Source organism: Dipodomys merriami, unplaced genomic scaffold (assembly GCF_024711535.1).
Source record: "Dipodomys merriami isolate MVZ:Mamm:240054 unplaced genomic scaffold, mDipMer1.0.p SCAF_2, whole genome shotgun sequence".
Taxonomy (NCBI): domain Eukaryota; kingdom Metazoa; phylum Chordata; class Mammalia; order Rodentia; family Heteromyidae; genus Dipodomys; species Dipodomys merriami.
Window position 1 is genome coordinate 37,824,582 of NW_027203381.1, and position 12,935 is coordinate 37,837,516.

Here is a 12,935-nt window from a genome sequence, read left to right on the forward strand (position 1 = left end):
CCATTGAACCTGTACCAGCAAACAAAGGGTGGTGTTTCTGAAGTTCTTTCAAAGTAGATGCTTGTCTCCATATCCTAAATATTAACTTCCAGAGCTTAACACTTGAAGCTGTTTATGTATCATTGGGTTGCAAATATTCCTAAATGGTATTGGTTAATTGCTACTAAACATGGTTCACTGGTGACACATTGGAGAATTAAGTCACCTGCTGAATGAGAAAAACATTTCTGGAGAGATTTGATTTCTTTCATAAACAATGCAATTTATGATTTATCTCAAAGAATGTGTTCATGATTTCTGAGCAAATGGGCACTGTGACCCTTTCACGTGATTTTTAAAACATATGAAATACAGTCCCATGTGGTAGATATGTGTCCTTTTATCCTATTAAAATGAAGGCAAAGTCTCATACGAAGTTTGAATGTGAAGTAACATACTAATGCATAGTACAGGGAGCTCAGGTTGTATCTTCCCCATCTCCATTTTCCCCAAGAACCCAACAAGTAACTTGATCCTGTCTCAGCAACCTATCAATTCCAAGGCAAGTCAACAAGATTCCCCTACTCAGCACACCGGCCAAACCAGCCTTTCTCCTTCCCCTTTAGACCAGGTGTTTATTCTAGATGCTTCCAACTCATTGCAGTCAGGACTTTCATTATCTCTAAGCTGTATTGTATTCATGTGCAAATGTTTCTCTGAACAATAAGACAATGGTCCCCAACTGAGAATGAGTGATATGTGACAATGTCTGTAGACATTTCTGGGTGTCACAATTTTAGTGGTACCACTGGCATGTTGTCAGTTCAGGCCTGGAAGGCTGTTAAACCTCTTACATTATCTAAGTCAGCCCTTCAGAAGCAAGAGTTGTCCAGTCCCTAGAAGCAATACTTAGATTGGAAGCCCGGCTATAGGGCAAGCTCCACAGGCCTTCTGATAAACCAACACATCCAATGTCTGTACTCACTGGGAAGTGGCGGTGGGAAGTCCTGTAGGTCACTTTGGATACGAGAGGAGAAATGTATATGGTGAGGAGGAGTATATGGTGAGGCTTCTGATCATAAAGTTGTGAACATGTTAATGTCCACATACTGTGGGACTGTCCCAGGTCACCCTTACTGGGTTTATTGACTTGAATAACCAAAGAATAACAACAGCATATGTTCTTTGGTAGGGTTTCTTTGAGTGTGAAATCATTTTCTATGGAAAGAATGATTGAGCTTCATTGCCAGAATCACTTAAAAGTGGCCTACAGCATAAACTTAATAAAAACAATTCTGTTTCAGCAAGGGGACAGACTAAATAACCTAATTGTCTTTTCTGTCTGTAGTATCATGTGTTTTTCTGATCACTTCTGATGATGCCAGTTCACCCTTTGCTTTAATATAGCCTAGTGTCCCCCAGAAAAAGGCTTTGAGATGTCAGCACAAGCCCATGTTAACAGTTAAATGTCAAAAGAAAATGCATCAGTGTCTCTGTAAGTTCATGGTGATGGCATTACCATATGAAAAAATAAAGAGGGAAATTCTGTCTGTGCAAACATGGTCATAAATGCAACATTCGTGGCATTAAAGTGAGGGGTGAAAGCATTATCATGACAGACAGGTCCAGAATTGCTACTCTGCAGGCTCATAACAAAAGAGGAGAGCTTCATTCTCATAAATTCTCCAAATATAAAAATTATCAGTCAACTTCTCTGGTTATGAGAAATGTGCTTATGTTGTTTTGATTCTTAAAGCACATTGGTAAAATAATTATCTGTTTTGCCTTTTAAAGGATATTCATGGAGCTATAACCTAACTCACAAATTTTTTTGTACATACCCACATACATGTCTTCTGATGAGTCTCAGGCAAGATCTATGAAAGCATAATTCCACTAAACCAGCCAGGAAATGTGGAGCTGTGGGCAAGTGTGTATATCTGTGGGCAATGGAGACCTGAGGGTGGGAAAATGAACTTGAGGTGCTTTGGGCCTTTATTGTCATTTTTAAAACATGCTTAATGGCACTTCCAGACTAATAGCAATCCACTTTTAACTAATTTAAAATTATGAGAACTCCTGTAATTGTGTGGGCTTTGAAATGTTCATTTATTAACATTCACATTCTGCTGACCTTCTTAAGATCCTTAAAACACCCCCCTCTGCCTTTGTCATACATGAGGGCTGGGGAGAAGATAAGCCAGTATCCTGTCATCATGAGCTGCATATACTTTTTTAAACTATTTTACTAGCAGAAGAAGTTAGGAATGGGGAAAAGAGAGAGAGAGAGAGAGAGGGAATAGAAATGTAAAAATCTTGATTAGAAAGTATAATTTAATAGAACATGTATTGAACCAAATGTATTGATTAATGTAGAAGATATAGTACTTATATTGATTCAAACCAGAGATTTAGTACTAAAAGCTCTAAGCCAAAAAGCTGTTGCAGATTGCTACAAAAGTCAGTTTAATGCTGTCCTTGAGAATGCCTTCACAAAGAAATTCTTCTAATGTTCGAGGACTAGGTAGAATGCGGTATATGTCAGTCTGATCCCGGAGGGTTTTATTTTGTACTCTAATAGCTGTTACGAGCCTACATTATATCCAAGGAGTAATTTTCCTTAGGGGTGCCCAGCTCGCTTTGTGTCAATATTCTAGCATTTTAAGTCACGTACAGTATATGCTTCTGGGAACAGGGAAGGAGCCAGCCAGACTCATAATGGTCTGCATTCATTAATAAAGGCAGAAGCTTCTGGCCCTCTATTGCCCACTACAGGGAGGCCTCTTTGGCCTTCAGGGACCCGTACAGACACATTTAAAGAAAGCTTTATTTTGAGTGGGCAGGAGATGAAATGTTGGACTTACAGACATTTCCTCAGTCAGCTCTGTGCCGAGCACAGAGGTGACCTTAATGGGTCAAAGAAGAATGCAGGTCAAAAGACTTATTATCCAGCCTGTTGGAAACCAATTGCTTTTGTTTAAAAATAAATAAATAAAAAATAAAAGCCCTCGTGCTTAAAGGTTGGTGGTAATGTGGCATTCTGTTTGCAGCCTGTGTGTGAACAGGAATGTGCTACTCGAAAAATAAGAGCATACTGATTATCCTCAGTGTTTGCAGATAAAGGTCCAACCCAAGTGATAAAAAGAAGGGTAATATAATTAGTTAATCAGTGATGATTGATTGTGGATGTTTGTGTTCTTCAACTCAAGAAAAAAACAACATGCTGTCACAGTGCTGTCACCATCTGTTAAAAGCAACAGCCACGTTTAATCTTTATATTTCTTTATTTCATCCTGCTTTGCATTGTCTCTTCGCCACAATTGCCTACTATTTCATCTGGTTAGAAAACATCTCATTTAAATTGAATATAACTGTGGCTTGAATTTGAGATTCTAATGGCACCATGGATTAGCGGAAAGCTTGTTATTTTCTTTCTCTCTTTTCCCTCCATTCCTTTTTAAAATAGCCTGCTGGCTCTTTTTTCCCCTAGTTTTAAAAGCTTGTCAGAGTTTGTTTGAAACAAAAGGCTATAAATAGACAAGTCATGGCTTAAAAAATGATTAACATCTTTGAATCAACAGATTTCACAAAACTCCCATTCAAATGCTGTTTTTATTTTTTATGACTGTTGCCACTTAACATTTTTGTCTTTGCCAACCCAGGGCTACAGAGCACAGAGGGGGAGGGCGTCTCTGCCAGAGAATGAGAAAAGTCAGGGCAATCTGTGGGTGCAATTTTTTGGGGGGTGGAAATTTAATTTTTCAGTCCTGGGAAGGTAGATTCCTCCTGGCTTTCCTCCAAAGCTTAACTTCATCATTGTTCATAAGTGCAAAAATTCCAACTCCCATCAAGATTGCTGGAAAATTGGATCATAGCGGGACGGCAAGGTGAACAGTTTCAGAGGATCATAGGTTTATTTTTATTTAAAAATATTTTTCTTGGCTTGCATTTAAAATAGGATTAAACCGTTTGACCAGCAAATGTGGTCAGCCCTCAGAAAAAAAAGAAGGCTGAATTAATCATTTGTTAGAGTGCCAAGCCCAAAATGAGAATTCCAGTCTTGTAAAATGGAAGGCATCTCATATTTTAAAAGAAATACATAGTGCTAGAAGGGAATTTTTAAGGCCCTCATCTGTTTTTTAACTTCCTCGGTTTAATTTCACATTTACAGAGGTGGAAGAGTGAAGGGGGGAAAAGGGGGGGGGGGGAGAGAGAGAGAGAGAGAGAGAGAGAGAGAGAGAGAGAGAGAGAGAGAGAGAGAGAGAGAAACAATCCTTTCAAATGGGCTCCTTTACAGAAAAGGAAGTGGGTTTTGAAACCTTGTCATTAAAGTAGTATACCTAGATGGCTCTTCTTTTAAGCTTTAAGGTGTGTTGTGGATTTGATTGGCGAAAAAAAAAAATAAAACACAAACCCCTCTTGTGTAAAACAACTGTTCATAACTGGGATTAATGGTTTGCAATTTTCAGTTACTTAGACATGGGGTCTCTAGGAGATGGCTTTTTGCAGAGTAGAATATAGCTCTCTGTGGGATTACAGAAGTTTTCTTCTCTTCTACTTCCTTTTCTGTCATCCCCCCCACCTCCACCAATGTTGCGTTGATGTTCTTCTCGATTATGTAAAACACTTTCCCTTCATTGGAACAGATATTTTTTCTCATAACCTGTCATTGCATTAAAGTACTTTGGGGACTGTGAATTGCTGTGTAAAATTGGTGAGATTACCCACTGCTTTGTTCTACGGGAGTGGCTTCCTTCAGACTTAAAGAGCTCAAACCTCCTTTACAGAGAAGACCACCTGCTTGAAGCTTGGCCATGACTTGCCACCTCTGCTCATGTGCTTTTGTGTTGTCAAAGCCTCGAGACTGGCCAGTGACCAGGGCAAGAGCAAGTTCTGCCTCTGAACCTGCCTTCTTTTGCTCAGTTTCTGCTGTCTACTCTTCTTCTTCCCACTTTTTTTTGTTTGTTTTTAGCTCCCCTTCAAAGAAATAATGTCTATGAATTTTCCCCCCCCAAACACAAGAATCGCTGGGCACTCCCATGAACTTGTTCCTCTTCTGAGAGCATCCAGTCACTCTGGAAACTGTGATTTCACTATCTGTTCTTTCCAACATCTACAAGTCACTCAAATGCATTATGTGGCTTATAGATACCATTCTTCCTCTAGAAAGTAATAAGTAGGCTGGAGGGAGCAAAATATCCCTTAGGACCTTCAGAAGTGATGGGAGCAAGCCCTTGAGTATGGATCAAAATCATCTGAGAGTCCCTCCCTCAGTCCAATACAAATATGCCCATTTCTCATGAAACTCTAGGAAGATACTGTCTTGGACCTCGGTTGGTCTGGAACAAAGATGGAAAAAACAAACATTGAGAGTAAAGGGGTCTCAGTGATGTGCAAGCATAACTACACTATGCCTTGGTTGGTTTTCATGCCAGATTTCCCATTTTCATGTTACTTACATGATTGCTTTTTATTTTTGTTTAAGCTTCTATTTTACAAGCCCTTCTCCTTCTTGCAAATGATTTATCTTCTTATCTCTTACATGCAAAGCACAACTCCTTTATAGAAATGGCTTAAATCTGTTTCAAGAAGTGATGTATATGAATGTGTTCATGTCTTTGCACCTCTGAAGAGACTTGTATGGCTCTGGTTTGGAAAGAAAGCATCCAAGGCACAACTGGTGCCAGCTACCATAAGCAATTTACTTTTAGATACTTGTTTCACAATATCTCATCTCCACATAGTGGCACATAAGAACACTGGAGGGCTTGCAATGTATCTTCCTTTATTAACCCCTAGAGTCCTTTTTGAAGATGGAGTAGCCTTTGTAAGCACTTAAACATTTAAAGTGGTATGATTAATACAGACCCACACATCTATATCAGTAGACAGGTAAATATTTACATTGTTAAAAACTAGAAACAATGTCTATTGTAAGGAAATAGAAAATATTAAAAGAATGAGTTTTATCCACATTAAGTAAAAATAAAGATGTTATTAAGTTGATTTTTTACACTGACTTTTTTTTTTTTACCATTGATGGAAAAAAAGAAAATCATTCAGCATTCTTTCAGCGTCCCACCTTTTTAGTGGTACAAGAGTTTGAATTCAGGGTCTCATGCTTGCTAGGCACAAGCTCTATTAGTTGGGGGCATGCCCAAACCCTTTTTTTGTTGTTGTTAGTAGTGGGGCTTGAACTCTGGGCCTGGACACTGTCCTTCAGCTTTTCAGCTCAGGTTAAACATAGTAGTGGTTGTCGTTGTCCTCCTCCTCCTCCTCCTCCTCCTCCTCCTCCTCCTCCTCCTCCTCCTCCTCCTCCTCCTTTTTTTCTTCTTCATCTTCTTCTTCTTTTGGCAATGTAAGTCCTGGGGCTTGAACTGAGGGCCTTGGCTCTGTCCCTTAGCTTTTTTGCCCAAAGCTAACATTTCTTCACTTGAGTCACGGCTCCCCTTCCAACTTTTTGTTGTTGATTTTGTTTGATAATTAATTGAAAGAAGGGTCTCACAGACTTTCTTTCCCAGTCTGGCTTCAAACCAAGATCCAAATTGCTCAGCCTCCTAAGTAGCTAGGATTATGGGGCCACATATACGCACAGAGGGGTGGGGGGAGGAAAGAATAGTTTACTCTTAAATACATTTTGAACACAGGAGAAGAAAGGTGTCACATTCATGCAGCAAATCAAAGCACATATATTTTAAAGAAGAGAAAATAAAATAAAATTTCCTACTCATGAATGATTTTCCTTGTCCTTTTCTTCTTTTCTTCCTTTAGCCCAGGAGACTCTGTCAGGACCCTGTTAGGAGGTCTCCCAAGTCCTGGTTTCTGATCACTGGCAGTGGTTCTCTTGGTGGGAAGGGGGCATATCCCCAGTATCAGTTTCCTTCATAAATGAGCTGTGTGAATTAGGGAAGGAAGTATCATCCCCTTCCTACTCCTCCTGACTCATTAACACACCAGTCTAGCTGGGAAAGCATTAGCCTTGAGTCTACACTGTCTGAATAGGCAACTCTCTAGTTATGCTCGGGGGTAAGAAGAGAACAGAGATTTCTAAGGCAAAGCTTTCTGCTTCAAATACCCCAACAGCTCTACTTCACCTGTAAACCAAGTCTGAACTCACTAGCAAAGTTTATAAAGCTCCTCATAATGTTGCCTACGCTCCCCTGTTGCTTCAGAACACTGGAGGACTTCAAGCCATCTAAGCACGTCACAAGTTCTCAAACATACCTTGCATGTTCTTGCCTCGCTGCCTTGACCACCCAGGTCATTCAGCCTAGAGTGTCCTGTCTGCATACATGTGTCATCTGTCCAGACTTAGGCAGGCAGGACTAGGTAGAGCTGTGATATTTTGGCTCTCCATTCTAAATATCCTTGACAAATTGCTCCTGTGTCCACCTAATGTTCTCCTTTAATCTGTGAGCATGTTGAAGGCATGAAGGCACGGATCATGCTTCTGCTCTACCAAAGCCTTTGCTTCTTCATTCAGTTGTTCACTTGACCCAATCCCCTCTGCTGAGCACTGGATGCCGCAGGCCAGACTAGGTCACGTTCTACAGGATGAAGGAAGGTGTAAATGAAGGATCATCAGAATTACTGACGTAAGCACAAGAGCCAGGCCTACCAAGACAAATGCAATGTTAGCAATAGGAAGGACAGTAGGAAGACAGAGAAGGAAAAGATGGGCTGTAAGTCAAATGAGCATAGGAGTGGTCATATGTTGACTTAGGCACCAAGGTTTTGACCAGAAGTGGAAGGGCTATAGGTGCCATGTAGCTGGGAAGCCATAGAGGCAGGCTGGAATAAGGCCATGCACAGGTTTAGGTTACGGAGGAAGTTTGTGTGGCTTCCCTCTCTGTGAAGTGCCACCATCGTTGGGCCTGCCTGGATCAGGAGCCTGCCTCTCCACTCCTCACCCTCTAACTTGGATGCTGGCCTCACATGGCCTAGATGTCCCAGTTCCTCTCACAATCTGGAAAGGGAACATGCTAGTACAGCTGGAAAGGAGAGAACTAAATACAACCAAGGTTGTTCTCATACAGAGACAACAGCACCCAGGGCCAGAGGAGTCACAGCAGGATGCTGTGATCCACTCTTGAGTTGTGGGGCTACCACAGGTCCCACTTGATCCTCAGGAGAGAAGCTGAGAATACTTCCTATCCTCATGTCCTGGTGGCTCTCCCCTTCAATGTCCATATTCATGAGCAGGTAGGATCCTTGCTGTCAAAATGTTTGTAATCATCTAGGAGCTGGTGACTCACATCAATAGTCCTAGCTATGCAGGAGTCTGAGATCTGAGGATCATGGTTCAAAGCCAGATGGGACAGGCAAGTCTGGAGATGTGGAAGCATGGCTCAAGTGGTAGAGTGCCAGCCTTGAGTACAAAAACTAAGGAAGAGTGCAAAGCCCTGAGTTCAAGCCCCAGTACTGGAACAGAGGGAATGAGAGAGAGAGAGAGAAAGAGAAAGAGAGAGAGAGAGAGAGAAAGAGAGAGAGAGAGGGGGGGGAGAGGGGGAGGGAAGAGGGGAGGGATGGGGGAGGGAGAGGGGAGAGGGGAGGGAGGGAAAGAAAGAAAGAAAGAGAGAGAGAAGAAAGAAAGAGAGAAGAAATAAATGAAGGGCATTTATGAAGTTAAGAGAGACTAGCGCGCAATCATATGCAATCAATAGGAATGATGCATGGCTTCAGGAACTTCCTGTCAGTGGCTCATGCCTATAATCCTAGCTACTCAGGAGGATGAGATCTAAGGATCATGGTTTGAAGTATCTATGAGAGTCTTACCTCCACTAAACTACGAAAAAAAAAGTCAGAAATGAACTGTGGCTTCAATGGTAGAGCACTAACCGTGAGCAAAGGAATTTCAGGGACAGCAACTAGGCCCTAAGTTCAAGCCCCAGGACTGGTACACACAAAAATAGTGCTACTCTGGTCTTTGAACAATCAGGTTTCATAAATTTAGTTGGTAGAGGAGGGAATGGTATGGTTGCAAAGCATCGTAGACAAAGCAAAGGAAAGGTGCATCTCACCTTCCAGAGGCTTGTGTCCCTGGTAAGCATGGGTAGCATGTTCATTGGGTTGTCTGCACCTGAGTCTCTCTCCATGGGGACATTAGGGGTTCATACACCCACAAATAACTGCTCCATGTACAAAAACACATTTTCATGCCATTGCTTTCTGCTTGATCTGATGAGAATCTACTCACTTAAGATCTCTCCTCTTCTCTTTTCTTTACAGAACCATACGATGACCCAACACAGCAGTTAGTTCGAATATGGTCTCTCAAGGAGAAGGACATTTTGTGGCACAAAAAGGGAACATGTTTTACTCTTTGCACGAAACTTTTCATTGTTAATGTATATTATTCAGAAACATTGTATTGTACCATAAAACTTGTATTATCAAAATTGTTGGATGTTCATGTGTTTGAACTTTTGAGCACCAGATAGACTCCTTGTATATAAAGTGTTGCACATGTATATGTCGTCCGATATTAAAATGGTCTTGTAAAGACAAGTGGACTTGGGCCCTATTCAGGTAGGATTTTAAGGGAAAAACAAACAAACAAACCAGTAAGCAAATGGCTTAAGAGAACGTATTTTCAAGGAAGACGGTTAAAGCAAAATTATTACACAATGGAACTATGGTGGACTTCCTTTTATTTACCTTAAGCCTCAAATTTCTCTTTTGGTATATCAACGGTTAAAATCCAAGACTATTTTTTATGGCTGAAGATTCTTGCAGACCATGAAGAGATGTTCTCACAGAACAGAACCCCACAGCTGGATAAGGCCCATATATATATTTGTAAGCCTTGCAATGTGACAGGTAGCTTCACTATATATGCAATAGTTGTTATGTAGACTGTCAAAGAAAAAATTTTTTTTCCTGGATACATTTGAAGCTTTGAGTGTTCAAGGTTTTCCTTAATGATTTCACACAACCAAATTCTTGAATCAGTTGAACTAACCTGTATGTTACTGTTATTAATGTTTACTCTGCGGTCTGAACCTGGAGATTACTGGAATTGTTTTCCAAGAGGAAATAAATTCAGTTTACCATTAGGTATGAGTGTATGTGTGTCTTTTCTTTTTCTAGTTACTCTTATCATTAAAAAAAAAAAAAACAGAAAAAAATGTAATTGCTGGCACCCTTGGAGATGAAATCTGCTCTTGAGAATACCCCAGGCACAATCTCAATCATATTTAACCTTTCTACACTGGGCCAAGTGCAGTTGGGAGGATATTCATCATGCTGCACAGGCAAAGAGTGAGGCCCAGCGTACTTCCCACTCTCCTAGATGCTAACAGGTCACATTGTACTTGAGGATTCTGACATCACAGATGGATGTGATGGCTGTTTTCTGCATAATTTGCAGCCCAATTCATGTCATGCTGTGCAAATCTGAACTCAAAGTAGATGGCTGCAATTTGAGAGGCAGTTTGGCTTATGTGTACTTAAGAAGCAGCATTGTTCAGAAGACAAAGCACAGAGCGGGGAGTCAGAGGGCTGTTCGTTCTGGTTCTGGCACTGACTCCCAATGGGGTCTTCTCCAAATTGCTTCACCTCCTGGCCTCACTCAGCCAAGAAAGGTAACAGCTCTTGGTCAGTAGCCTTCACACAAGCATAGGGTGGCTATGGAAGATGACTGTCACCACAGTCCATTGTGACATGGTGGGTAAGTAGGAACTCTGATTTCAGAGCTTGTGTGTATGTACACATATGTCCGTGCGTGTTTAAAGAAGACAAGACTAACAATGTATAAGTTACACCTGGTACACATGCTTAGTCAAAGTTACTAACTAGAGACCCAATAATACATGGACAGCTTTCACCAAAATCATGCTTCATATAGTTACCTCACTATGATTCTTTTAACCCCTTTTAAACTCTGAAGATCACAAGCAGATCCTTAAACCAGAGGGTCTGTTCCTGATAGCTCAATCACTAGCACCACAAGACACAGTACTCATCCCAATGCTTCAGACTGTAGCCTCCTTGAGGATCCTCTACTGGAGCTTATTACATAATGGGGTGCAAGGTCCAATGCCTAGTTGCTGATTTGGTGGGGCTCAAATATGTGCCTAACTAAGAAGCTCCCACATGATGTGATACTGCTGTTTGGTGGGCCACACATTGAGAACCACCTCGGCCACAGTCCCAAGTTATCTGAATGAATTAGGTATGAATAGCCTAGCAATGCATTGGCACAGTACTCTATTTTGTTTCTAATCTTTAAAAAGTTTCATGAATTTTTAAGATCATTCAAAAACATGTACACTCCAATGATTAAAGTATATATACCTGGCAGAATGTTTTGTAAGTACGTGTGTGTGCATGTGTGTTTAGCTTTTTAATTCTAGGAAAACCTACATCTATACATTTCACAATGGATTGCCAGCATGCTATTTAATTAAAAAGCTCTTTCACTGGCTACATAAATAATGAAGTATGCTGAGAATATACAAGAACATCCATAATTAAAACACTCAGCTCTATTTAAAAAAATTAAGATCTCTATTCAGGATTTTGCATTTCAAATGAAATAGCCACACTTAATAATGATTTTTTAAAAGCTTTGAAATTTCTGGTTATTAATAAGTGGGTTGTATTTTTACCAATAGAAAGCTGTTCTGCATTTACGGAAAGCAGGTGGTGGTGTTATCCCAGGGATACATTCCAAGTTGCCATTAACAGAGATATTCCAGACTTGTGGTAAACACCAGGATGTAGGAACTCTCTAACTTCTTAGGAAGACAGAATGGCAGGACTCACTGTTTCCAGAGTGCTAACAGGACTGGCCATTAGGCTGCTTTAACCATTCAGCATCTTCCCAGACAAAGCTGAGAGGCCAGCAGGTGGCATTGGCCACAATTTGCTTCATGTAGTTGGTTGATCTTCCCATGCTATGAGGTGGCTCATGTGTAGCAGATCCTTCCTCCTTGTAACCAACCATTCTTTGGATCATAATAGCTGAACAAGGTTCAGAACAGTCATTTCTGCCTTAGGCTGGTTGCCTTATTTATGATTTTATTCTACTTCATTCCCTAAGTATATAAAGCAACTTAAAGATTAACAAAACATTAATAGGAAAGTCATGTAAAGTCAGAGGGGGAACAATCCACTAACGTAGTTGCCCTGCTGATGTTTCTGTTTTGGTTTTGAGTGTATTTTAGCCTTGACTTGGAACTTCCTGGTAATAAAGGAGGGAAAAAAATATGTGTAACCAGAAATGAAGAAATATAACTTGCTCCAGAGAAAATGTTTGCCTGGTTCTTAAGGCCAAAAGGCCTTATATCTGTGTAGGAGGGCCACCATTTCATACTTTTATGACTTAGTGCTACTATAGTACTCATCTGGAAGAATGCTTCTGCCTCTGAATGGAGGCCAGAGTTGCTGCTAAACATCCTGCACTTCATAGGACAGGGGCCCCAAACAAAGAATTAATCTAGCCTCAAACATCAATAATAGCAAGGCTAAGAAATACCTCTGGAGGATGGTATAAAGTTCTTTTCAGATTGAAATCTCTAGAACTTAAAAAAAATCCATTGCCAGAGTGCCACCCAGAGCTTCTAATTTAACTGACCTTGAGTACAAGCTATATATCCAAAGCGACTTATCTCCAAAGTGCCCAGGCATGAGACCCACTGAGCCAAGCTCACTGCCCCAGGGCGATGTATTGAAAAGAATATCCAAGGAGCAGAATAGTATCCTGGGCCTTAGTCACCTTAACATCGCTTTTGATTACCAGTGACACATGATTTTGTTAAAGATCATAACCAATAGCAAGTATAGAAAAGGGAGAAAAGGGAAATGACCCAGAAACTTATCACTCTTAAACCTGGTCCAGGGATTACAAACTTAGCCTGAGAAATCTGGCCTGGTGGGATCTCTGGCAGCCTGGAGAGTCCTGTCCAATGCACCTGCCCAACTGGAGCCTGCAGGGAGAGCAGACTCCTGGTGCC

General features: G+C 40.9%; 1 protein-coding gene across 3 annotated transcripts in view; it reads left to right on the forward strand.

The window, feature by feature from the left end:
• Znf521 (zinc finger protein 521) overlaps nt 1-10,032 on the forward strand; it is a 289,500-nt gene extending 279,468 nt beyond the window's left edge. For all 3 annotated transcript variants that reach the window (XM_070029414.1, XM_070029415.1, XM_070029416.1), the window contains one exon: nt 9,208-10,032. In XM_070029414.1, coding sequence (XP_069885515.1) covers nt 9,208-9,237 — 30 coding nt within the window. In that variant the 3' untranslated portion in view covers nt 9,238-10,032. The remainder of the gene's footprint in view (nt 1-9,207) is intronic.
• The last annotated feature ends 2,903 nt before the right edge of the window (nt 10,033-12,935 follow it).